At 39.7% G+C, this 27,427-nt stretch overlaps 1 protein-coding gene across 10 annotated transcripts in view; it reads left to right on the forward strand.

Moving 5' to 3' along the window:
• Nucleotides 1-5,309: 5,309 nt before the first annotated feature.
• Nucleotides 5,310-27,427, forward strand: part of PHF20L1 (PHD finger protein 20 like 1) — a 57,296-nt gene continuing 35,178 nt past the window's right edge. For 2 of the 10 annotated variants that reach the window (XM_064397618.1, XM_064397667.1), the window contains exons 1-9: nt 5,310-5,443; nt 6,440-6,545; nt 13,679-13,850; nt 13,993-14,077; nt 14,847-14,935; nt 17,437-17,499; nt 21,116-21,323; nt 21,972-22,100; nt 26,874-26,956. In XM_064397618.1, coding sequence (XP_064253688.1) covers nt 6,463-6,545; nt 13,679-13,850; nt 13,993-14,077; nt 14,847-14,935; nt 17,437-17,499; nt 21,116-21,323; nt 21,972-22,100; nt 26,874-26,956 — 912 coding nt within the window. In that variant the 5' untranslated portion in view covers nt 5,310-5,443; nt 6,440-6,462. Of the gene's footprint in view, nt 5,444-5,886; nt 6,053-6,439; nt 6,546-13,678; nt 13,851-13,992; nt 14,078-14,846; nt 14,936-17,436; nt 17,500-21,115; nt 21,324-21,968; nt 22,101-26,873; nt 26,957-27,427 lie in introns of those variants that run through there. The other 8 variants (XM_064397596.1, XM_064397645.1, XM_064397652.1 and 5 more) reach the window with 6 other exon arrangements.

A 27,427-nucleotide genomic window follows, 5' to 3' on the forward strand; every position in this document is an offset into this window, starting at 1 on the left:
GAGGCTATGCAGACACCATTTGAATACAAGCACCAGCAGTAATTTTAAATACACCTCTCTATTACAATAAGGGTAAAAACAACAATGAAGTTTTATTTTATTGACTGTCACCTCACAATTGCAATATCTGACATTTAAAGTAGTTCTGTTATGACCTAACCCAATCGCCCACGAGAAAAAACAAATGGCAAAATAAACAAACTGCTGTCTGGGTTTCTCACCATAATATCTTTCTTTTCCCAGGTGTTTGATCATTCTCCTAGACCTTTCCTGAACCCTTCCCATTTTTGGAATGGGTTTTCTGAACAGTCAGTTATTTTAATAAGTACTGGTGCCAAGTGCAGCGATAATGTCACCTCTCTACTCCTACTCTGTGTTTCCATGTGCATGTGCTTTGCAAAGACTGCATTAGTCTTTTCAGCATCAACAGCACACCATGAGCTCATGCTCAGCTGATTATGAAATCCTCTCTCCCCCTCTCTGAGTCTCAGTGAGTCACTGACTGGCAGTATAAAATCTCCCATCCAGTTTGGTTTCCAATTTATGGCCTGTATATTCATGACGAAGCTGAAGACGTGCTTCGTGACAAGATTAAACACCAAATTGTGTGAGGAGCAGAAATAGTGAGATCTCTTTTCCTGCATCTCAGTCTTGTCATGCTTTGGTGTCTGAAGGAAAATAACCACTGAGTCTTTCCATTGTGGAGAGGTCAACTCAGTCATCCTCCCCTGTCCAGCTGAGCATTTTAACAGAAAAGCTGGAATAATGTGATGTGTCTCTTTCTGTGTCAAGCTTAAAGTAAGATAGAAGTTTTAGGAGTAAGTGAAGAAAGGGAAAATGGCAGGCAGACAGGCAATGCAGCCATGTAGGCCTTGTTTTCCTAGGAGACAAGACTTAAGTATCAGATATGGTTTTGTGCTAAAAGAATATAAAAAATGTCTTGGCCTAAATTGCTCCTTGCTGGCTTTATGGTGGAAAAGTGTAGCTGAAACAGGATCCTGGGCCATGGGCAGAGTTAGGGAGGCAAGCCAGGGCCAGCAGGGGCTGTGGGTGCCTGTGGACTACAGCAGGGCAGGGGTGGGTATACATGGAATGGCAGAAAAGAAATGGGGAGAGTGGCTGGGGCTCCTTGTTTTCCTAAATATTTTGAAAATAGTGCAAAGAAATGCTGCCCTGTGCTGCTGGACCACGAGTGGACTTCTGCTGTTCTGAAGGCAGTGTGGTAGGAGTCACACATGGCACCCTGCATCAGGTGTCCCTTCCTCTAAGTCTTTAATTTGGTTCCCACCTGCCATTTGTCCCTGTGCTCCTCTGAGATTGAGGAAATGCCCTTTGATGGGCTGATTGCTCCTGGGAGCTGCCAGGGCTGGGGATTATGTGGGTTTGTCCTCCTTGTTCTCTTCTGTGTTCACAGATGTGCTTTTAGTCCATATTAATCAATACAAGGGGCTTGCTGGGCCTCTGACACCTCCTGCCAGCTCTGCCTCCCTCTCTACAGTCTCAGCAGCAAAGAAATGGGGTGCCACACACTGCTCTGAGCCCATCCCACACCATGGCATAAGTCAGCCTTCAGCAGTGAAGAGCATGATTCAGTGACTCCCATGTACCCAGCTCCATCCTCACAGCCTTTTATCTTCCCCCATTCCCTCTCCTTGCACAGAAGCACCTCCATTTTTCTAACTATCCCGTTGCTGGACATTCCTTGCCACTTAGAGCTCATTCCTTACACAACAACCTTCACTATCCTGTGGCAAAGCCTCTAAACCAAAGATTGCATCAAAACTACACCAAGAGTAGTAAGAGTTGGAGAATTCAAATGAATGCAATGGCAACTTTTTTTTTACTTAAAAAAAAGGAAAAAAAAAACCCAAAAACCTTTCCTTCCCTTCCTTCTTTGTTTTCTTATTTTGTTTCCTTTGTTTTTCTTCAAGCCTCCTTCTTCCTTCAGTCTCTTCTGTTTGCCACCACCTTCCAGAAAATGGTAACAAGGGAAAGGGAGGAAAAAAAAAATCATAGCAAATACTCTAAAATATCCCACTGAACAGTCTGTCTATAAAGACTCCTCAAGTGGGAGGCAGCCTCCTGGGGACTAAATGAAGCAGATGGATTGACCTTGAACAGCAGCCAAACGCCCACACAGCCACTCGCTCACTCCCCCAGCAGTGGCACAGGGAAGAGAATGGGAAGAACAAAAGTGAGACTCATTAGAGAACCATTAAGGTTGGAAAGGAACTCTGAGACAATTGAGTCCAACCATTAACCCAGCACCATTCTGTTCACCACTAACCCATGCCCCTCACTGCCACATCCATGTTTGTTTCTGAACACTTTGAGGAATGGTGGTGATTCCACCACTTCCCTGTGCAGCCTGTTCCACTCTTTCTGTAAAGAATGTTTTCCTAATATCCAATCTAAACATCCCATGACACACCTTGATGCCTTTTCCAAGTCCTACCACTTGCTGCCTGGGGGAAAGACCAACCCCACCTGGCTACAGCCTCCTTTCAGGGAGTTGTAGAGACTGATAAGGTCCCCCCTGATTCTCCTTTTCTCCAGGCTGAACACCCCCAGCTCTCTCAGCTGCTCCTCATCAGACTTGTGCTCCAGACCCTTCCCCAGCTCTGCTGCCACTCTCTGGACACACTCCAGCAGCTCAATGTCTTTCTTGCAGTGAGGGGCCCCAAACTGAGCATAGGATTCAAGATACGGCCTCACCAGTGCTGAGTACAGAGGGACAATCTCATTCCCTAGTCCTGCTGGCCACACTGTTTCTGATACAAGCAAGGATGTCATTTTTCTCCTTGGCACAGTGCTGGCTCATGTTCAGTCACTGTCAACCAGCACCTCCAGAAATGTTTGCAGATCTGGATGATGACAGTTTAATAAATGAAGGAAAGCAAAAACCCCTAAACCAAACAACCCAACCCAAAAAAAACCCCAAGCAATTCAAAGGCAAGCACTCAGCACTTCCCATCAGCAGACCTATACCCCTCCATCTTCCAGCAATGGTCACCCTGGAAAAAAATGTCCCACCAGTCTTCTTGTTCTGCCCCAGATTTTCTTGCTGAGGTCAACGTTTTATGGCATGGAATATCCCTTTGGCCAGTTTAGGTCAACTGTCCCTCCCAATCTCTTGCCCATCCCTTGCATGCATGCTGGGGAAGATGAGTGTGAAAAAAAAGTGAAAAAAAAGTGAAAAAAAAAGTGAAAAAAAAGTGAGCCCTGACACTGTGGAGGTGTTATTCAGCAACAGCCACCACACTGGCGTGTTATCATCATCACCATCAATCATGATCCCCCTTCTTTTCCAGTGACACATGCACAGATGTCACTCCCTTAGTCTGTGGGACATCCCCCAAACATCCATACAAGTGCAAACAATTAATTTGGTCCACGACTTGTGCTCCACTCAGTAGCTTTCCACATCAGATGGTTTTGCACAACACAACAGGAAACATTGGTAAACACAGCATATTGCCTTTTGCCTTCTGCTATTTATTATACTTTTGGGCTTGAGCCACCTCCTGAGATGCTGCTCTGAAATCTCTGCCTCCTGGCTCAGTGGTGACCTCTTTCAGCATTCAGGGGCACTGGGAGTTCCTGCTCTGAGCCCACTGTGTGATCAACCCTACCCCCTTATTCCATGCAGCTGCAGTTGCATTATGTGTAGAGGTTCCCCTCCCTGTGAACACCTGGTACATCCCAGACCCTTGATTCCCTCAGCCCCAGAACCCCAGAGGTCAATCAGGTGTTTCCTGCTCCAGGTGAGCACACGGCATGTTTCTCACAGCTGGTCCGGGGGGCACTCTCTGGACAGCTCCAAGGGCTGCCATACAAACTGTCCTGTCTGTCCTGATGCTGTTTAGTGACCTTGTCTGGACACCAGGTGCCCACCAAAGCCACTCTTTCACTGCCCTTCCCAAATGGACAGAGGAGAGTAAATTTAACAAAAGGCTTCCAGGGCAAGAGGAGAGGTCAGTCCTAAGGATCACCCCTGAGATCACTCACCAGTTACCACCCAAGGCAAAACATTGTCACTGATGGCCTGAGCATTGGCCAGTGGTGGATCTGTCTTAGACCCAGTTGGCTTTGGCTCTGGTGGACATGGGGGAAGCTTCTGGCACCTTCTCACAGAAGCTCCCCACTACCAAAGTCTTACCACACAAACTCAATACATTCAAAAAAGTTCTTATAGATCACTTAATGGAAAGGACTCCCTAGCTTCTATGATCCAGAATGTACAGTTTCCAGAAGTACACTATGCCTTTTTATTATTTGACATTTATTTTACTGATCACATCCATGGGATGTGATGATGCTGATCTTGCCATTACAAGCTTGGGGACATCTGTCCTGGAGAAGAATGGAAGGAAAGACTCCGTGAAATTGTTCCCTGAGCACTGGGATGGCAGCAATGCAGGGGCCAAATGCCAGACTTGGCTCACGGTCATTGCCTTTATCACAGGCCTCTCAGGCAGAGCAGAACGCAGTGATAAGCAGCACAGCAGTCACCACAACACTGGTTGTCACAGGGACAGCAGTGGGCTGTTCACCAGCTGCCAAGCACCCACCCAGCTCTCAGCAGCACGGGGGGAGGCTGGGATGAATAAAAGCAAGAAAAACTGTGGGTCAGATGAAGCTGGTTTCATGGGTGAAAACCAGAGACAAAGACAGGCCACTGTGAGGCTGCTGTTTGGCTGGGGCTGTCCTGGGGCCACCAGCCACAGGCTGTGGCACCTCCAGGACCATCTCAGTGACTGCCCTGAGTCTTTTTATCCCTATTACAGACACAGAACCGGTCGGGCTGGAAGGGACAGCACTGGGTCACTTGGTCCAACCTCCTTGCTTTAAGTAGGGTCATTCTAGAACACATTGCACAGGATTGTGAATTAGTGGAGAGACTCCACACCCTCTTTAGGCAATGTTTCAGTGTAGGTTCACTACACACAAAAGTTCTTCCTTTTCACCTGAAACCCCCCGTGCATTCTGCCCGTTCCCTCTTGTACATGGCACCGCCGAGCAGGGCCTGACCCTGCCCTTCAGATCCTCCGGGACGAGCTCCCTTCTCAGCCGCCTCCTCTGGGGATGCACAGCCGCAACTCCCTCAGCCCTGGCCAACACGAGAAACGCTCCGGTGCCGTAATTAAACACCTTCCCTTCCCTCCGCTGTTCCTGGGGCAGCATTGTTAAGCTGGGGCAGTGCTGTTAAGCTAAGCTGTGGCGGTGTTTGTTAAGCCCTGCCCGGTCCCGCTGCCGCCGCTCCCGGCCGGGGCCGCCGCTCTTTGTCTGCCTCGCCCCCGCCCCTGCGCAGTCACGTGCCGGGGGCGGGGCGCGTCGCGCGGCGGTGACGCGCGCGGGGCGCGGGCAGGATGGGGCGGTGAGGGGCGGCCGTGCCGGACAGCCCGCGGCAGCCGCGCCGGGCCCCGAGCGAGCCGAGCGGGCGGTAAGGGCCGGCGGCGCGGGGGTGGCGAGGAGGGAAGGCGGAGGAAGCGCGGGCGACGGGGCTCCGGCTCCCCCCGCGCGCCGACCGGGCCTGGCGGGGCGGCGCCCGCGGCTCTGCTGGCGCCGGGCCCCGCCCGCGGCCGGGGGTCCGGCGGGGCCTCCCCGGTGCGCCGAGCGCCGCGGCCCCGCCGCTCCGGCCCCGCCGCTCCGGCCCCGCCGCTCCGGCCCCGCCGCGCTGCGCCCTTGGCGTGCCCGCGCTGCCGGGGCCGGCAGGGGAGCCCCGCTGGGGAACGGGGGCCGGGTGTCGCTCCCCCCGCAGTGCGGGGCTGCGAGCTCCGACCCCGCACCCCGGCACTCCCGCTCGGCAGGTGGGCTCGGGGCAGGGAGCACCGCGGAGAGTCGCGGTGATAGCGACAGTAGTTGCACAGAGGTTTTTTTTTTTTTCTTTTTGATAGTGACTGAGCTGCAAAATAAAATTAGAAGGCAGTTGTGGCTGGAACTCAGTGCTATGAGTGCATAGAAATACTCAGTATAGGATTTTGTTTATTTTTTGTTTTTGCTAATTTAATCGTACTTGTCCTTTAGGCCGTGTTTATCTGTTCTTGATAAGGTAAGTTTTTCTCGGTTTGCCTTTTCTTCACCCGAGGAGAGCACACATGTTAATTATAGGTAAATTAAAATTTTGCTTAAAAATTATTTGAAGGAATTACAGTCTAGTAGAGTTAAAGAGATGAGCACTGTGTTTTTTTCTTATTTTTTGACTTAAGGTTAATGACAAATATTTTTGAAGAGAAAGAAATCTGAATGAGTATGTATGTGGGTTTCTTATGCCTTTTGGTTTTTTTGGGCCCTGACTGTATTTCTGTAAGCTAAGCAGTTAATACAAAGTCAGGATCACAGTTTTGCATCTTTGCACCCTCTGGAATATATTCGCTGTCAATGACACATTTTAAACAATATAATGTATTTTAATGCAACTTTTTTCCTTCCTTCAAAGGTGGTGAAAAAGATAATATCAAGATGAGTAAAAAGCCTCCAAATCGTCCTGGAATCACATTTGAGATTGGTGCTCGTTTGGAGGCACTGGACTATTTGCAGAAATGGTATGGAGGACATTGTGTAGTGTTTGCTGAGAGCATAATTATTTTGTGTAGTTTGTGTGCTTTGATAATTGATTATAAAAATCAGTGCACCTATCAGTTGACAATTTCCACACGTGAACTTTATGAATTTCCATCTAAGTCTGTTAAAAGTGTTAGGGTTTAGGAAAATATTCTCACTTCAGAAATCAAGCTAAACTTTTCTACAAGTTTGTGCTTATTTGCTCTTGGTGGCTTGTGCAGCTGCAGCAAGCAAAGAGCCTTCCTGGAGAAGTGTGGAATTCAGTGTCATGGCCGAGGTGATCCCTGTGTCAGTGAGGCAAACTTCATGATCAAAGACTTCTTTTGTCTTCATTTGAAGGCATGCAAGGGGAGTTGTTTTGTATTCAGTTGTCACACTTGACAGGTTCACAAAACTGATCCTAAAAAAAAAAACAAACCCACATCCTGAATTGGAGTTCATGGGATAGGCAGATACAGTTGTGTTTTTAATTAAACAGCTGGAGGAATTAAGTGCTTAAAACTGTGACTCTGCAACCACCCAGGCATATTGTGAATTCAGAGACTGTGAAATGGAAATTGTGGGCACAAGGACTGTGCTGCACAGCATGTATGTTGTGAAAGGACCTGTTCTGATGAAAGAAATTGTTAGTAAAAATTTTATTAAAGCAAGTGGGCTAATTTGTTGATGTGTGCTGGCCATGCTAGTTGAGTTTGAAAAATCCCTAGTTTTGTTAAAGTAGGTGACAGAAGTAGTTGATGCTTCTACTTAGAAGTTTTTTCTTAGCTGCTCTCTGATTTATTAAGGCTAGGAAATGTAGAGGTGTGTAGCTGCTTTTCTGTTGCATTCCTGAAGAGTTCAGCATGGTCCTGTAAATATCTTATCCTTCTAACTCCAAGTGATGTGAGAGGGAAGTCTGTGTATTACTGACATGTCTGCTCCAGTGTTATGTGCTCTGTATAAAAAGTTGGGTCAAACTTTTTATTTGTAGAGCTTTGATTTTAACTATAGGAAGAGTGTTTGTCTTAATAAATGGACTCTAAAGGACTTGGTTTATAGAACTATTCTTGTTCTTACCTGTTGCTGTAGGCTGGGTTTTCAGCATACTGATTCTGTAACTGAATGGCAGCATAAGAAAAACATCCAAAATAGAGCAATAAAACTTTTTATAACATCTTCTGTGACTAGAGATAATTTGCTATGTAATCAGGTAACAAAAATTAATATGTAAAAATAGCTTAATAGTAAAAAAAAAAATATCACTGAATATCCAGTGTGTGGTTTGTGTCAGACCTGCCCAGCTTTTTCCAGGGAAGGGTTGCATGTCAGTGCTGGAATTGTTGTCTAGGTTTGGATTGCCAGCCATGGCCACGTCACAAGCTCTGCAGCTGAGTTGCTGGGTGTTTTCAGGAAGAACAGAATCTATCCTGAACTTTCCAGGATTTGATTTATTATCTGTACACCAGGTAGACCCAGGTCAAGTTTAAACACATGTAAATTTTTATGGTGCCATATACAGAAGAAAGTTAATGTCAAAATTTAGCAGTTGCAGCAATAATGAAAACAGGACTATATTTCAAGTGAGCTTGAAATACAGTAATACTTAGTAATGCAAAATGAACTAATAATACAAACCCAAATACCTTGTGACAGAAAATCTACTGTTGTGCTGTTATTAGGGTGTCAAGGGTTGCAATGATAGTCTATGGGATTTTTTTTAGTTGGCTTTCTCTTGCATAAGGGGGTGGTGGATGTTTTTAAAATTCTTTCTATATATAATCTGTATGCATTCTGCTCATTTGCATGCAGAAATACATACTTCAAAGAAAATAAATTTGCTGAACTTACATGAAATCTCTTTATTATTTTTTAACAAAAGCCAAATTGAAGAGCATTGGTATTGCTTAGCTCAGTCTTTCTGCAAGTGACAAATTGTGAACACTTGCTGAAAAATAGCCTTTAAAAGGATTTTTTTCCTCCATTTTTCTGAAAGCTTGCTGTCATCTAATCATCATGACTACTTAAAATGTTAATCAAGAAAGGCTTTTAGAGAATGTAAGAAAAAATACAGTAAAATATGTTTTTGTTTTCTGAGGTACTTTTGCAGTACTTTAATTTTCAACTATGTAGTAGTTGCTGAAATTGAACTCCTGGCATCTGGTGTTTCATTTATGTTTTGTAAACTTTGGAGGAATCATTGGTGTACCTTGACTACTTAGTGCTTTAAAGCCCTGTAGTTTAAAATGAAGTTTTTGCAGGCGGTGTTTGGATCACTGGTGTCATTTGTCATGCACTGTGACAGAGTAGAAGAAAGCCTGGTCAGACTGGTCAGCAAAGACAGGCTGTCAATGAGCATGTTTATTTTTGCTTTATTGCTCCTTTATCAAGTACAGCAGTTGTGCTATTGCAGGAGATCATCTTGCATGAAGAACTTGTACCACTTGTTCCATTTAAATTTGCTAAAGCAAACTATGAACTGCAGCTCTAATCAAAACTGATCATCTGTCAGCAGATAATAAATGAGATGGGATTGGAAATTATAAAATAGAAAATTATTAAGTATGTGAAATGATCAGGGGCTAGAGGAGTGTGTGACCTATGAAGAGGAAGGGAGGAAATAATTTCTTTAACTTGGGGAAGGCTTCAGAAATCCCACTGTCAGCCTTCCGATACCTACAGGGCTTTCATCAACAAGACTTGGCCAAACCCTACAGGTAGTTACTGAACAAAACAACAGGCACAAGCTGAAATGGGATATTCAGACTAGGTTCAAGCAGAATCTTTTTTCCTGTTGGGACAGTCAAGCAGTGGATCAGGTTGCCTGAAGAGTTTGTGGAGTCTCCATCATGGGAGTTTTTCAAGACTGGAAAACCTGGCCTGTTGCCATAGCTGACCCTGCTTTGAGTGGGAGGTTGGACTAGAGGCTTTCTGAGGTTGCTTTCAGTTTGAATTCCCCTGTGATCTCATACAAAAACTGATACATGTGCATGCACCCTCTTCTGCCTCTCTTTGCTGACAGAGCAAATGAAAAAGCAGTAGAGCTGCACTTACCTGCAAGTGCATGTCTGTGTGTAAGAGTTCTTGAGCTGACAGCTCCCACAAGTAGGACACTGTTCCTGCAAAGCTGATGTATTTAAAGATGCATCTCTTCCTTTTTTAATATTTTTGTGTGGGCTTTTTTGGCTGTAGCTCTCTACTGGTTGTCCTGTAAGCAGCAGATACTGATTGGAAAAACCTTGTTGTTTTTTGAGACCGTAGTCTTTATTGATTTGCTCGATCTAAACTCTTAAGTCAGGTAATGAAGTACAGATAGATGGCCCTGGTTTCTGGAATGGAAACAGCCTTCTAAAATAGGTTAGTTGTTGGAACAACAGTACTACCTCCTGGTATATTTGATTATCTGGATGGATTTCCACACACTTCCCCTACCCCCCAGTATGGAGGTGGTCTTTTCCCTGAAAGACTTTGAGAAATCTTACTTGCTACAGTCCTTCCTTTGGATTTCAGTTGACTGGGTTACTTGGTAAGTGTTAGAAAGGGAAGTGAAGTCTGCTTTATATTTAATACAATATATGTATAATAAATGTGGGGACCTAGAAATAGATGTTTGCAGATTTTGCAGACACTAGAACCCTATTTGTGAGAAGTCAGTACGGAAGGTATTTGGTTTTATATCCTCTATGAGGTAGAAGGAAGTACTTTTTAAACCAATGTTAGAAAGGCAAGAAGTATGAGTGTGTTTGTAGACTTTGTAGGTACAAACTTGGGCAGATTTACTAATGTTTTTGTATTCTTTTTTTATAGTCTGAAATGCCTATTGTCCCATTTTACAAGGCAGTTCACCACTTCTTGGTCACTTTTGAAGGGTTAAAAGGATGATGTAAAAAAGAAGTGTTGTCTGTGTGGTTGTTAATGTGTGTTGAGTGCATTAGAAAAAAATACTCGGTGGTTTGGGTTTTTTTTTACACTGTCAAAAAGCGAAGTGGGAAGTTTTCAATTATTTTTTTTATTGTATAAATGTTAGAACACTGTTGTTGCCTGACCAGGGCTTCATATTATTAGTTTTTAAGCCATATCAAATTCTGAGGCTTTCCAAAAATATTGCATAATTCTAATGGGTTGGAAGTGCCAAGATTGGAACCTGAGAATGGAGGGTATGCAATGTGTAAACTGGGCATGTAAATTCAGGTAACAGCAGTTCTCTCTTTCCCTCTTGGAAAAGCAAGACCAAACCCCCTGAAATTTGGATGAACTTCATTTCTGATTACTACATGCTCTTTCCAGCAGCTTTTTGAAAAATCACACCCAAAATTTGCAGAATATTTTTTCTTCCCATAAAAGAAATTCCTTGATTATTGAATCTCAGTGTGCTGGTCTGAGGTGTTTTTTTTTTTTTTTTTTTAAAGTGAAGACTTTTCCCTCAAATTTCAGAGTGGAATTTTTCCGGTTTGTTCTGATGAAGTGTTGTCACATCCAGTGTATATCAGTTTCATTGTGATGACTTAGTGTGGCTTACTTGCTGGGGGAATTAACCTGACTGGGAAGTTATTTCGTCCTTAGATATTACTATTCTTTGGTACTGTAAAGAATGGTGTTTGTGTCTCCCTTTGCAGTACTTCTTCAAATGCCTAATTATAACTTTGTGATGGAAGTAACTTCTACATAAAAGTTCTGAAGTGTAAGAGGTGTAATCATCTTTATGTTAATCTTTTTAATTAATGAAATCAATTCTTTTCAGTCAAAGTACAAAATCACCAGAAAGATCTTTTTGTGCAGGGGATAATTTACAAGAGTAAGTTCTGCAATACATATGTTCTGGTCTTTTCCACTGTGGGATCAGTATTGTGAAATATTACTGTTTGTACATATTTGTGGCACAATGTGTGGCTAAATTTAGTGGATATTGGGAATAATAGTTTGTTGCTAAATACAGAGTTGTGTTTGGGTTAGCTAATAACCAATTGCATATGGCTTGGGCAGTTCCATCTCTAAGGACATATAATGGATTTTTAGAAAGATGATAGCAGAAATTGTATTTAGCAAAGAGAAATTAACCTATAAATACCTTAAGCTTCACGTCTTGATATAATGTGATCTCTAATGAGAATTAAAATTTTGCACGTCTTCTTTTATTAACTGATGCTAACCTTTTCTCTTTTGATTTTGTATGTATATTAATGTCTTGATTCTTGGTTTGCTGCATTTTCTTTATAAGTATCTTAATTTTAAAATATTTGTCTCTAAACTCTGCTCTGCATCTCACTTTCCCCTCTTACATGGTTTGCTCTTTCCATGTCAGTGCTGTATTTTCCCAGTTTATCCCTCCTGTTGTCTTAGAGTGCTTGGAATGGTGTCTTGGCTGCTGCTGGCCTAACAAGGGAACTGCTATAGGGATGCCCATAGTGGGAGCAGAGTGTTTGCACTGGAGATGTGTAGGAAAAGGAGAATTCTCTCTCAGCTGCTTGGCCCTGAATTTTGTAAAACAGCCATAGATTTGCATCACTGGTGGCTGGCATGCAATAAACCTAAAATTTCCAGCTGTACTGGGAAAGGGAATCACTGTTCTTGGCTTCCATTTCTGATTGCTGCAAAATGAACTTTCTCTCCTGTTGCTTTTCTGGTTTTTTTTTTCCCTTCTTTCCCTCTGTTAAATATCCTCCTCTACTTGCAACTCCCTTAGGTTACATTGTTTCTCACACACTTGCCTTTGTAACAGTAACTTGACTTTTCCTCTGCTTTTCTCCTCTTCCTGCTTATTCTGATGTTTTAGTATCAAATTTTAAGTCTGAAACTGGAACACTCCGGAAGATGAAAAAAACCTAGAAATGTTCTAATAAATTTTCTAATAATAAAATTTCTGAGTGTAGCAGCACATGGATTTAAAGTATAATCAGAGGCAAGGCTTAGAGAAACCATCTCATGGCTGACTTATTTTCTTGAAGCCTTGTTCAAAGTTAAACCAGAATATTACTGCTGGGATACAGGTTTGACCCAAGAGTTTTACAAGCTGTTTTAATGCTGTACATCATCAGCTCCACCTTTCTTGTTAGATTGTTGTTGTCAGTCTACTTTAGAGGGGGGAGAGGGGCTGATCTTGTTTCTTTGAAAGACTTGAAAGAGGGACTTGAAAAAGATTTTATTAGGGGAGTGGCAAATGAGAGGCTTCAGTTTTAGACTATGACTTTATGGGTTTTTTGGGAAGTTCAGCGAGGAAAAGATGGGATCTTAAAGAATGGATATAAAAATATTTAGTGTTTCTGAAATGTATGGTTGAGAGAAATGCATCAAGAGCTTGGACTGTCTCTGAATTCTGATGTGCGGGTAAAATGTGGCTGCAGTAGAAAAATCAGAGATTTTCTTAATTGGTAGCTCCTGAGATATTTTAATGTTGGGAAGCTGTATACATCACTGCAGTTGAAGAAGTAGGACAGGAGAAAAGAAGGAGCAAATTGAGATTGACATCTTTTGTTTTAATGTGCAGGTCCGAGTAGTAAGAAATAAGGAAGGCCTGTACTTCCTGATAACTTATATTTTAGTCAGAACGTAGTGTTAGAGACTCCTTTAAGAGCACAACCAGTATTTTGGAGAGATTATATTCAAAATTGATGATGTCGACAGGTTCCCTATATATGTCAGTTGCCTTTCTAGCTAAAGAATTTGCAGTAGGATTGGAAATTGGTTGCTCAAGGTCTGCTCTTTTACTATTGGTTCACAGTAGTACTTGGTTTGAAAAACAGGTTGTGGAAGTTAAAGGCAGCTGTCCTTTTCCTGTGGTCTTTCTTTTCCATACACATTGTTAACTTTAGAGCAGCCCTAATATAAATGCTGGTAAAAAAAATCAGTGATGTAATTAACTTTCATTTTTTTAGGAGATTCTGTGCACTTCTGAATCTCTTTCAATACTTCTCTGAAGGGCAGAAGGAGCTCAATTCTGCCTGATTCCAATTGTCAATGTTGTTTATAGATTCTTGAACTAAATGTGATCCAATCATTTCAGTTACTTAGCCTTTTTCAGACTTAGAGAGTTTTCATTACAAAGTGTTCATACAACTTTCTGAAAGGTCATTTAGCCACTATTGTATCTAAACCAAGACAGAAACCTTTGAGACTTAGCAGTCTGTGTTTAACACTCCAGGTACCCATCTCGAATTGAGAAGATAGATTATGAGGAGGGGAAGATGTTGGTGCATTTTGAACGCTGGAGCCATCGCTACGACGAGTGGATTTACTGGGACAGCAACAGGTTGCGACCTTTGGAGCGACCAGCACTGAGGAAAGAGGGGCTGAAGGATGATGAAGAATTTGTTGTAAGTGGTACATTTATTTTGTCTTGGACTTTTGTAAACTGCTCGACTTGTTTTCCTACATTAAATCTCTCTAGCACATAATACTTATTTTTTAGGAAAACAAATCTATTTAAATATTAATTACTAAATTTGTTTAAAATAGGATTTTAAACCTGGAGAAGAAGTCCTAGCTCGTTGGACAGACTGTCGATATTACCCTGCAAAGATTGAAGCAATTAATAAAGAGGGTATGTATTGCAATGATCCATTGGTAAGGTCTGCTTGAAAATGCTGTGCTGTAGATTTAGTCTGCTTAAAAAAGTGATATGGCTATAAAGTTTTCCTCTCTGCCCTGATATTAAGTGCAAGTGTTTTTTATATCAAATTTAGTTAAATGTTTGTCTTTTATCTGTATCAAATTTGAAAAGTGAAATTTTTCCTAGAAGATAAAAAGCTTTTTTAAAATGTTTTTACTGTTTCAACGATCAGAAGTTCCTGTGCACAGTCTTAGGACTATTTTGTACTAGTGCTGATTTGAGTTAAAGTTCTATTTAAATTTTCATAATTTCATCATTGTTTTCACTCTTATTATTGAAAAAAACCAGTGGAAATAGAAAAATAAGGGAACACAGATTAAATACTTCACAATGGTGATATTTCTAATGAACATAAGAAATTGACATTTTTACTGTAGTTTAGAGCAAATGAGGACTTGGATGAAGTTGAAATATTTCCCTAGTGTGACACCTTAAATATTACATAACTATTTCAATGAATTATGGGCAGATGTGACTCAATAGCTTAAACATACTTGAAAATGCCCAGCTGGACAAAGAGTAACAGTATTAAAGCAGAATTTCTGTCATTTATGTTTTTTTGTGCCTCTCATAATCCTGTCTAGTGGCAACACCTGGTTACTCTTGTCATACAAAGTAACATGCAGAACATAAAGCTTTCATAGTAACAAAGTGTGTTTGTTTCTTAACTACTCATAGTGATTCCCTCAATCCATTCTAGGAACATTTACAGTGCAATTCTATGATGGTGTTATTCGATGTCTTAAAAGGATGCATATCAAATCTATGCCAGAGGATGCAAAAGGGCAGGTAAGAATAATTAGAGTAATTGCTTTGTTAGCTTTTGTGTAGTTGTTTGGGTTTGTTTTGGTGGTTTTTTTTTGGTTTTTTTTTTTCTATCATGAGACAGTAGAAGTGTCAGTAGCACAACTAGATTTAGATTAGTCTTTATTCTAGGCCCTGCACTGCCTTGCTTCACCAGTTTATGATGATGCCTCAGAGTGTGCTGCTCAAGTGGCCTTGCCTCACTGAAATGTCTGGCTGCTGGACACTCCATTGCCAACTAATCTCCTCACAAAGCCTTGTCTTACAGAGTTTGCAAAACCAGGGGCATCCAATGACTTTTCCCTCTGGTGTCTTTTCAGGAAAAAAGCTTTAGCTTATCAGCAGTCTGTGCTGCTGATTTTTTTTTAAATGTTATTTATTCCCCACCCTATGCCCATATCTTTTGTTTGCTACTATGAGAGCTTTTTGCCCACATTTTTTTACGAACATGACTTTGGGGATTTTTCCCCTGTATCAGAACTTTCAGGCAATCAGACAGATAAGTATTTCTTGTCTCTTATAATGTCCAGTTGCTGTTAAAGAAGAGATCCTCAACAGAAGTTGAGGGAGACTATGAAGTAGAGGACGTGATTGAGTCACTAGGCCTATCTTTACTTGTGAAAGGGAAACATCATTGAAAACTCTTACATGCTTTCAGTGTAAATGCCATTGCATTTATTTTGCATGGTAACTGTGTTTAATATTTAATGAGAAATTACTCCACTGAAACTATTTGAGACAAAATCTATGAAAACTGGTCTTTGTTTGCTCTTAGTTTTCTTCAGAATACTTTTAACTTTGCAGACTTCAAGTATTTCATAATTACCATTGTAGCCATCCATATTGTGACCAGGGCAGATGGATAATTGAATTGGCTTGAAAGCATCTCCACATCCTGGCCTCCAGGGTAAAGGTAGCTGTATGGTAGGGTTGATCCACTGTGCAGGGGACACTGGAACTTAGTGCAGGCATCACTGCATTATTTAAAAGATGTTTCCTGAAGGAGATTAAACTGAGATCTATAGTCACACTAACCCTGGCTTCTTGCTGCAGTAACTTACAGTAACTCTGTTGAACCAGTGTGTGGTATTTCAAGGAATACTGTCAGTATGACAGTAAGTTAGAAAGCTTGAGTGTTCCTTTTTACTTACAAAAAGCAAAACTCTGGTAACGTGATTGTGACAGAAAAGAAATAAGCCTTTTGTGACAGTGGAAAGTCTCCCTGATTCTGTCCTGTGCTTTTTCTAGGGAGCAATGTTGTGTCTAATATTTAGTTACTACTCTTTAGGCCACAGGCAATTTCAGCTTTAAAAAAAAAAAAGAGTAAATCCATTACTTCACAACCATTATGTTGTCCAGACTTGTTTGGTGGCAGTCCAGCTCATCTGTTATTTCTGATTTTTCTCAGTAGTTGAGAGTTATGGTGCCACTTATGCATCTTGGGGGTTGAATGTAGGCTGCTTCAATGAAGTTTGAGAAGGAACTGGGGGCACAAATTTACACTTTCTGAGATGGATTTAGAATTTTTAAGTTGCCTGAATACAAGAACACCTCCAACTCTGCTTTCTGTAATGCTGATTGATACTAGTTGTAGCATTTAATCCTGCAAAATAAGAAATAAGCATGAAAGTCTGTAGCTTTCAAAGGCAAAGATATAATTTTTCTTGCAACTTCTTTTGCATATAATGCAATGGAAAAATGTTTGTTTTTCTAAGTGATTTTTTTGTTACTTCAGAATAAAAATGTGAACTAAGATTTGGTTGATAATTAGTTATTTGAGACTGAGCTTTGTTTAAGCCTCAAACTCCCCTGCATATTTTTGCTCTTTTGCATTATGTATTTTGTAAGAAAGCATTTACTAAAATTTATGTACAGGTTACAAAAATGCCAAGACTGTAAACTGATTTGAAAAATTAAATAGAGTTGTCAGATGCAATGCTTCATGCTTAATTTAAACTTATAACCTGTATTTTCTTTGTATCCAAACAAAAAAATACATTTCCAGAGATGAGTGTAAACTTAAGATACTTCAAGTTCTTGTACATCAATAAATTTAACAAATTTTAAGATCTTTGTGGAAGGTGTGTGCTAAGCATGCAGAATTCAAATTACTTGGAGAGAGATAGAGATTAGTTAATACTTTGATTTGAGCTTAATGTGACTTGAAGGAAAAGACTGTAGGTGCTATAGCACTCAAACTATTCCTGAGTTGCAGCAGAAGTGCGTTTTAATAAAATTCAGTAATGAGGATAGAAAAGCAAAATTTTTAAAGAGTGAAAAATATTGTCTCAGTGCAGTGAGTCTTGAGGCTCAGCTGTGGTTCAGATAAGCACAAATTATTCAAAATCACACAGATCTGTGACTAACGTAGTACAGAGAGGGGAAAAAAGGGATATTGAGACTGCCCTTGTGAGAGCACATATGAAGTGTTTGGATAACTTACTTTTTCTGTTTCATGTTTTTTGTTTTATCTTCGATGTAATCAGGCGCGCGAGAGGGAGCAGATAGCGCCGGAGCTGAGATTAGTGACGGAAATCGAACCAAAAGAAGTGAGTTTTGAGGAGGGATTTGAAGGAGAGGGAGGGGACTTGGCACACAGGAAGAGGAAGCTGAGGAAAAAAGCATGGATTTGCGAATGGGCCAGAGGAAAAAAAGAAGATGTGACAGGAGACAATGTGAGCCAAGATGTAGGTGGGGCAGACTGTGTAGAATTGAAAGGTGAGGGTAAGGAATCCAGGCTTGATGTGGAATCAGCCAGTCTGTAGATTCATGTTTTATGTATGTGTATGTATGAACGTGTGGGAGTTGGAAGTTATGGTGTGACAGAAGAGGAAAAAGCAGCTGAATCCTTAGTACTGTGGAGAAGCAAAAAGGTGGTGGTTGTAGGCAGGTGGAGGGAGAGCGATGTATGTGTGAATTCTGCTACTGACGCAAGGGTTGGATCTTGGAAATTTTTCTGGTTTTGCCTTCCCACTGTTGAAGGATTATGGTTACACAAGGAATATTTTAAAATACAAGATTTTTAGCCAATTGATGTGTAAGGCCGCTAAGTAATTTCTGCTGATGTATTTCTTGATCGTGCAATTTCCTGTGTTTTGATTTAGTGAATCTAATTAGCATAATGACAGTTTTACTCAGTAGTCATAAAGTAATGCTTTGTTTTCTCACTGCTGTGGGTCATTACTATTCTCCTGTCAATTTTCTCAGTTTACGTGAAAGCTGAATTTTAGTAAGAAAGAAGAAGAAGGAAATACACATTTTTGGATGTATTTTATATTTTTTTAAAGTTACAAATATAAATGAGAAGCTCACTGAGGTGAGATACTGAGGGAAGTGGGAAATCAGGCTGGATGATGCAGAGTAGCTGGTTCAGAGTTCAACAACTACTTCCAATAGAGAGACAATGTCAGGAAATGAAAGAAAAATATGGAAAACTTCTCTTAGAAGGATTTTGCTTTTACTCTGTTAATTTCAAATGTGTTCATATTTGGGCCTTTGCTTTGTATGATCTGGGAAATTGTCCTACTGTTAAAATTTGTAGCTAGTTTCTGTGATATCTATGATATTTAGCGTCCTGCTATTATGGTTGATAGAATAGATATACTATTAGCCTGAGGCAGATTTCAGAATTTATCATGCTTTAGGATCCCACTATTATTCTTCAATTGTTTTGTTAATTTCTTGGTAAAAATTCTGAAAAAGACACAAATGTATCCTTTTGAATGAGGAATTCTGTGTGCTCTACAAAAAAAAATATAGTCACCTTACCATTTTAGATGCTAAATAATTCTCATGTCAGGAGCTGTGCTGCTGAGCAATCACTCAGCAGTAATTCAAGGTTAAAAAGCAGGCATTAACTGTCACTTTAGTGCCTGTATGTTTACTCCAGAGCCAAAACAAAAATGGACCCACAGAGTTTCTGAACAATTCAGAATCACAAAATTATTTTAAGTTGGAAGGAATCTGTTGTCATAATCTTGTCCATCACAACTGCTTCAGGTTCTCTTCACTGAGTTTAAATTTGTTAATGATGTTAATCTTGGAAAAAAGTATAACTGTCACCATAATGAATGTGTCTCTTCTCTGGTTTCTGAATGTTCAACTTTTGTTTGCTTCATTGTTGTGTGTCCTGCTACTGTAAACTCCATGTTGTAAGAACAGTGTCCAAGCAGTGAAATTAAATACAAAGAAAACCACACAACTCCTTTCCATGTTGCACCAGCTACACTTAGACCAGGATACTTGGTTCAGCATCATCTTTGGAAGCTTGGTGTCTTCTGAAAGCTTTTGATTCCAGTGTGCTTAGCTTGACTGAAAATTAGGATGGTCTTTAGAAGCTGTTTTGATGCAGGCTGCACTACTTCCCCTTCCCACTTTCATCATAAGATCTAATCTCCAGCCATGTTACTGATCCTCTTCATCCCTTAGCCAGGGTACAGTGTAAGACTTCTACTCTCAGGTCTCCTAATTCCTCACCACCACAAATAGCTCAATCTTTTTTTTTATCCTGGTTGTGGGCAAGGCTCTGGATGGACTGGAGCTAGTAGGTGTGCTCGTTTTGGCTGGCCAAAAGAGAGGTATGTGTGCTTTAGACTGACCATGCAGCTGGCAGTTAGACACGCTCCTTTGTGCTGGCATGTCACCACGTGGCCTCAGTAGCTGCCTGTTGTGTGAGCGTTGCCAAAGTGCTCCCAGACTTTGCTGCTGGCTGCATCTTGCACTGACAGTGTGGACATGGAACACTTTATCTCAGAGGAATCAAAACTGTTGCCGTTTCTAAGTATGTAAGTTGGTGTAAAGAAGAAGCATAACCCATATGAAGCAGTGATTTAAAGGTATTGAACTATGGAAAAGGAAAAGCATAATGCAAAGAGAATTAACTCTGTGTTTGTGTTATGATTTCCTCTTATGTCAAAGAAGGCAAAGAAACCCTCAACAGAACAGAAACTTGAAAGGCTTATAATATGTAATGAGTGGGGAAAAGGTTGCATTGGAACAAGATTTGTAAAATCAAGCTACTTTGAGTATCTCATATGATGACATAACAACAAGGAGATATTCCAGAATAAAATAGTCTGTATGCAGTTGAGGAAAAAAAAAAGTACTATTTGTAAAGCACTCATGGGTAATTAGACAAAATGTCTTTTTTTTTTTTTTTTCTTTTTGTGTGTGGTAGTACTTGTCATTCAAAGCACTCAGGTGCTTCATTCTGACTGGTTGATCAGTTCTACTGCCTTCTATACTGCACTTCTCTATGGAAGAATATTGTACCTCAGTGTTATAGAAAATTCAAAAAAATACATTAGTTAAAAGGATCAATTACAGATTTGGCAGTCAGATTGATCCCTGACATTTAGGAGACATAATGACATAATGGTGGAGTCTCATTGCTCTAAACTAGTGGAAAGAGCTTGGCTCAGCCAAGGAAGTTCTTTCCATTGCCTTGTAGGGTGGTTTGACTTGGTCTAAATGCCAAAAAGTAGATTAGAGTGGGATGTATTGTTCACCCCTTCAATGTTTCAGTATGTTACAAATAAGCAATTATGCAAAATGACACTTAATTACATTAAATATAAATTGTGAAATTCAGTCATACTATAGCGTACTTTATTGAACTTAGTGAATGAAATCTGTAATATATAATAGTAAAAGAGTCTGTAGAAGAGTCTGTTCCTGCTCGAGAAACAAAGGTGTAATGAGATAGGAGTTATCCCTGGTTTATCACCTTAGTTCAGGAGGATTTCCATGCAGCTAAACACTGCTTTGAGGCAGTTGTTGCTTTGCATAATAGGTCAACAACTATGGAATTGTGTGTTTCAGAGCCAGAAGGGTAAGAAAAATGTCAGTCTTCTGGGACTGGGAGCTCCTGGGTTTCTAAAGCAATGACACAAAAAGTAATTTAACAGGGAATGTGTACAGCCAGAATTCTACATACAGTGTTTTTGGAAGATTTTTTTCTTTTTTTCCATGTGGTATACTGATAATGCTGCAAGTTTATTTGGAAATTTGGGAAGGTAAATTTTAGCACCCTTTGAGTAGTAACCATAAAAATAAATTGGATTTCATTTGAACATTTCTAGATAAAGTTCGCTGGGTTTACGGATATTTTCTGTTTGAGTCTTAGGCACTTTATAATGCTTACTCACCATTTTTTCCTTTTTGGAGGATTGGATAGCTTTGGTCAAAGCTGCTGCTGCTGCAGCAGCCAAGAACAAAGCAGGAAGTAAACCTAGAACCAGTGCAAACAGCAATAAAGATAAAGAGGACAGAAAATGGCTAAAAGTCCCTTCAAAAAAGGAAGAAACCTCAACCTCTACAATCATGCAGGAAGTCCAAAAAAAGGAAGAGGAGCCTACATCTAGTGACACATTTGGTAAAAGCACATTCTATAAACATAAAATTGGTTTTTCTGTAGTGTTGAACTCTTGCTGCTAATTTTGCAGTTAAGCAATAACTAATATTTCTAGAGGAAAATGTCACATTTGCTGTTATGATAACCTTCTGATACATAATGGTAATAGATTCAAAAACTATTTTATCAGATAAATCTAGTTCAGTCAGCATTTACTGCTTGTGCTAAACTTATGACTAACTTTATCAAGAGCAGAACATAATTTTATCTTAATTATTTTATTGTACAATTTGGTTGATATTCCTGTCTCTTCTCTTCCCTGTGAGATAATCCCTGATCTTATTTTAAGAAAAAAAAATTCCAATATGCATGCTATATCAATATTCAGAGGTGTTTGAAACTGTATCTGAGTTGATAAGATTTGTTCATTTTAGATCTTTAATGCTTATTTCTCACAACATTCAGTAAAAATTACAAATTTTTAGATAGTCTCCTTTTATTGTTTCAGTGTGTAATTCTAGATCTTCAGAATGTATCATTTAACTTTTTTATAAACATCTAAAGTTTCTTTACTACAGTATTCTATTAGTAGTTCTGAAATACTTAAGTATTTTGGGTGTTATGCATTTATGACATGTGAGTTAATGAGGTTTTTCTTGTGTTTAGAAGTAGGATTTCCTGTAGTGGATGTTCCAAAGATGCCCTTTGTGCAGTCAGAGAGCACGTTATCACACAAGAGGAAAAGTAATCTAGGCAACTCATTTCAGGCCAAGAGAGCTCGCCTAAACAAGATCACTGGTAAAAGAGTTTTTTTGTTGTTGACTTTGTTCCTTTTTCATGTATTGAAATATTCATGTTTGTAAAGAAGGTGCTGAAGTAGATTGCATAGAATCACATTCATGAGGCAGATGGTCACTGCAGTCTGTACTTGTTTAGAATTTTAAAGGAATTCATAAATGGTAAAACCTACCTGGTTCATAAATTGGTCACAGACTGTACTTTTTAGTTTTTTAGTATAGAAGCCATCCTGAATTGTTTAATTTCTTGAGCATATTTTACTTCTAACTGTACAGTTTTCTTCATTATTGGTGATTTTGGGTTTATGCAACTTCTTAAGAATGTCAGTAGTATGAATTGCATACTACTATAAATTAAAGCTAGGGTTAGCTATGGAGAAACAGAAAATATTTCTTCCTGAAGTGAAATTTTTGCTAAAAAGAGTTTCTCATTTAGAAATAAACATCCCTACAAGTTGAAGATATAAAGATCTGACTTTTTTTTTTCAGTGTCTTAAGCATTCATTCCTTATCTTTATTGCTCAAACATATTAATGGAAAACAGGGATATTACTACAGAATACATGCTATACAACAGGAAATTAATCAATTTGTCTTATCTTTAAAAGCTGAAAAATGCATTTATTCCAGAATTTAATAGGAATTTACTTGTCCCGGGAAAAAAAAAAATCAATTTAGAGTCCTCCAAATAAGAAAGCTTTAATCCTGTCAGTATTTAGGACAAAGTGTTATGTTTGTACCTGTGCTGGGAAAGTATCAGATGCATTTCAAAAGCTGGGTTGAAAAAAGTTGTGGAGTCCCTTCCTTAACACAGGAGTCCTTAGACACACTGTAAGATAGAAATTAATTCCACTTGTTATTCTAGTGAACAGTATTTCATGTGAAGGCTGGTAAACTTTTCTGTGTTACAAATAATAGGGGCTTTTTTTGTTGGGGTTGTTTTTTTGAAAGTAGATAAAAATTCTTACTTGTTTCTGCAAAACAAAAATAACTGAATTTGCTAAAATGCATAGTGAGAGATTTTTTTTTACATGTTTTGGCTTATCCAGTCTTTCGTTGGTGGAGGATGTTTAGTCAGTTTTCTTATGAGAATGGTTCTGTTTTAGTCTCTCAATCAGTAAAAATAAAATGCTATGAATCATGGAATGGTTTGAGTTGGAAGGGACCTTAAAGTTCACCTGCTTTAAACCTTGCTGCCATGAGCAGGGACACCTTCCACTAGACCTGGTTGCTCAAAGCCCCTTCCAACCTGGCCTTGCACACTTCCAGGGATGGGGCATCCACAGCTTCTCTGGGCAACCTGTGCCTCCCCACCCTCACAGGAAAGAATTTCCTTCTCCTATCTAAACATACATCTAAACATTTAAGTTTGAATCTATTCTTTTTTGTCCTATCACAACATGCCCCTCTAAAATGTCCTTTTCCAGCTCTCTTGTAGACCCCCTTTAGGCTGTGAGGTCCCCTGGGAGCCTTCTCTTCTCCAAGCTGTGCAATCCCAATTCCCTCAGCCTTTGCTCACAGGAGAGGTGCTCCGGCCCTCTGACCACCTCTGTCCCTCCCCTGGACTCACTCCAGCAGGTCCATGTCCTCCCTGTGCTGGGACCCATGAGCTGGACACAGCAGTGCAGGTGGGGTTTGAGCAGAGGGGCAGAATCACCTCCCTCATCCTGCTGCCCACAGTGCCTTTGATGCAGCCCAGGAGAGTGTTGGCAGCTCATGTCCTGCTTTTCATCCAAGAAAGGATGAAAAGGATCTGTTCTTTTCTTACAAAGGAAGCAGTCTTTAGAAAAACCTGTCTTCTGCCTCCTGGATTGTCATTCCTGGAAAGCTCCTTCTTTGGTTGCAAGTTTTGTTCATGGATGTCAAATTTATCAGCCCCATTTCTCTTCTCCTTTCCCATGCTACATACGTTTTCAGTTAAGTTCCAATTTAATTGCTGCCATGAGCAGTGTAGTATAAGATGGAGAGACTAGAGATGTATAGACAGAGCCCTGTTAATTTCTTTCCAATAGCAGTTAGTAACAATAGATACCAAAACCAGCTGAAAAACCTTTAACTTTAGAAATTATATTTGCCTCTGCTTGAGCATAGATTATTGCCTCAAGAGTATTATGAGAATCATACTAGTGGCACAGGTTCATACAAACTGAACTGAATAATCAAACCATGATTTTGCAGCCATTGACTGTTATAATTTTAAAAACAGTGTGTCTGTCTCTACAAGACATACTTGGCTAGCAGAGGATGTGTTACCTTTCATTGAAAGTGTATTAATCCTTTAACTGCAAGAAGAAACTGGTCTTGCCTTGTAGATACTTCGTGTATCTGTTCTCAAATTAACACACTTCTGCAGTTCATAGCATACTTTTATACCAATACATTTTGAAAATGTGACTGCTATCAAATTTTTTCCTGACACGTGTTTATTTCCTGTGCATTAAATGCTTGTATATACAATATATAAAATACTGTATATCAGTGTACACTTGTATTGTGACATTTTTGTCTCCAGCACAAGCTTTTAGATTTGAAGGAAGGTTGGGAATAATGCTGGTGTACCCATTGGAGTGGCTACAAAATAGTAAGAGTTGTAATTGTTAGGAAAACATTTACCAGGTTTTTATGGCTGTATTGGGGAAATAGTACAAAACACTATTGCTGGAAGCTGTATAAAGGGAACTGTTCCCTGGATTTCAGTTCAGCATTCAACATTTGATGGAGAAGGGTCTTCTCTGCCACAAGGCCCACATCTGCATCAAGTATTCTTTGCTCACCATTCACCTTTGTGCTTTCTTTTGCTACTAGCACTGGTAGCAATTACATTTCCCAAAGGTGAAGAATATCCCCTGCTAAGCACATATTCATGTCATCTTCCAGTCAGTTTTTGCCTCTGTTGGAATGTTTGCTTCCACGTCTTCTCCTGCTCTGTTGGTACCTAAAACCAGATAAAAGCTGCAGTGAGCTTGCAGAACAAAACATTCCTGGTTCACTGGGCCACTCCCTGCTTTGGCTTTGTTGGGTGCTCTTACAGACAGGGTGGTGAGCCTGTAGTCCTGGCTTGCAGTAGCTTGTGGGGATGCTTTGTCCTACAGACATGGTGCCTGGTTAGAAAAATACTTAATGGTGTAGAGAAAAGGGAAATCATAAGGATTATATAGTGGCAGATCTGACTCTAGAGTGATTTAATAGCTTCAATTTCTGAGCAGGGATCATCTAGCTAAAACTAAAAATCAGAGAATCTGAGAATCACAGAATGGTCTGGGTTGGAAGAGAACTTAAAGGTCATCTAATTCCAACATTATCTGCTAGACCAGCTTTCTCTAAGCCCCATCCAGACTGGCCTTGAACTCCCTTAGGGATGGGGCACTCTTCTCTGGGCAGCCTGTGGCTTACAGCACCACAAACACTGCCTCATAAACTGTAGCTTGCCTTTTTTTTTTTTTTTTGTATTTAAAACTCAACTTCACTTTGACTTTGAAAATTATTTTACACTTTTTGATATAAATGTATGATTACAAAGAAAATAACACTGCAATTTTTACAACTTGATTTAAATAGGATAATTTGAGTTTAAAATGTTCATTTAAGTCCATAAAAACTAAATGTTGTATGTAATGTAATGCAGAATTAAAATCTTACCTGATAATTTCATTTTTATCTAATAGGATTAAGAAAGTTTCTGTTTTTCAGTTAAGCTAAACTAAAGCATAACTTAATCTAACATAAATAATAAATAAGATAAAACACTTGGAATTTATTGTTGAATGCTGAAATTTTTTTGTTTTGTTTTAATGTGTTGAACACTTCCTGAGAGCCCAGGCATCACTACTTTATAACTCCTTGGACATTGTGAACCTTATATTAATTTTGGCCATATCTAATTTTTATGGAAGGCTCTAGCAATTCCCTCCGAATTTGTCATGTTAATGTTGAGGACTTGAACTCCTCACTCCTAATATTGACATTCCCAGAGATTGCAATAGAAATTTTCATTCAGATTCGTTTTTTTGGGTTTTATTAGTTCTGTATTTTCTTAATGGTGTAGAACTTCTGTCTCTGCATTGTTAGGCAATTAAAGTTATTGTGTGAGGTACAACTGAAGCTATTGCCATATTTCACTGACAGAAAGCTTTCTTGTATTTATATGCCCCTTGTCTTTCCAGATTTTTTGTAGTAATGATATTTTACATAAGTTGGTGAATGAAGTTACATATTGTCATATATTATTTGCTCCCAATATGGTAATCTTATTGAGGTAATCTGGGAGCTCCACTGTTGAGAATATTTGTTTGGAAATTAAATCCTTGGTTGTATTATGTCCAAGAAAGGTTTGCATGTGTTATAATTAAGAAGTGGTAATACAAATTCTGATGTAAATTTCTCAAAGACTGGAAAGAGGAGAGAGAAGTTTTGTAAACAATTCTGATTTCAAGATTAACTTACGTGTCATACGTTTGGTTTTAAAGCTCAAGTGCTTGGGCTTTGGAAGAATGTCAAAGCTTTATTTTAGAATTGATAATTTGATTTTCTTCTTGTCAGTAAATATGCCAAAGAAATGCTTCCTATGTAAGCATGCCATTGTTGGGATGTCATTTACTTTTTGTTTCTTCTAATTTAAGGTGTTCAGCTTTTTGTGGAAGCATTTCAGAAAGCCGTTTTCTTATTTTGTAGATTTGTGTAGTTCATATTTCTTGTCTCAATATTTCTTTCTTTCTCTACGAATTCTTGTTGCAAGGTACTTCTAACTAAAAATATTTGCAACTTTTCTCCTAAGGTTTATTGGCATCCAAAGCTGTTGTTGCAGATGGTGCTGAAAAAAAGGAAGGCAACAAAGAAACAGCTCCAGTCCTGGAGCAGGTATGAAATGGTAGAGTTTGATTCTTTTGCAAAGTTCCCACTGGAGTGTGCCATGGAGATGTAGTACCTACAACATAAAAATTTTCCCCTTCAGATATAACAGGGAACTGAAAATTTATCTTATGTTTACATTTCTGGCAGAGCCAGAAGTATGGAATTTAATTGTCTCTAAACACAGTGTTAACTTGAATTTCAATGACGAGCTTTTGTGTTAGAAAACTAACAGAAAACAAAATAAAGTCTCCATGTAAAAAATATGAGGAGACCAGTGTCCCAAGGTCCAGTTTTATAGCTGGAATGACAACTGGCTTAGAAACAGGCCCTTACACAAATTTGATTTGTGTTTGAAACAGGGTTTTTGACATCACTTAGAACTTCTTTTAAAAGAAGTTTTTTATATTGTAAGAATTTGGTGTTGTAGGCTTGTATGTGTTTTATGAACTGCTCGATGAGCCATACATTTTGCAAGAG

The sequence above is a fragment of the Passer domesticus genome, chromosome 1 (assembly GCF_036417665.1).
Source record: "Passer domesticus isolate bPasDom1 chromosome 1, bPasDom1.hap1, whole genome shotgun sequence".
Taxonomy (NCBI): domain Eukaryota; kingdom Metazoa; phylum Chordata; class Aves; order Passeriformes; family Passeridae; genus Passer; species Passer domesticus.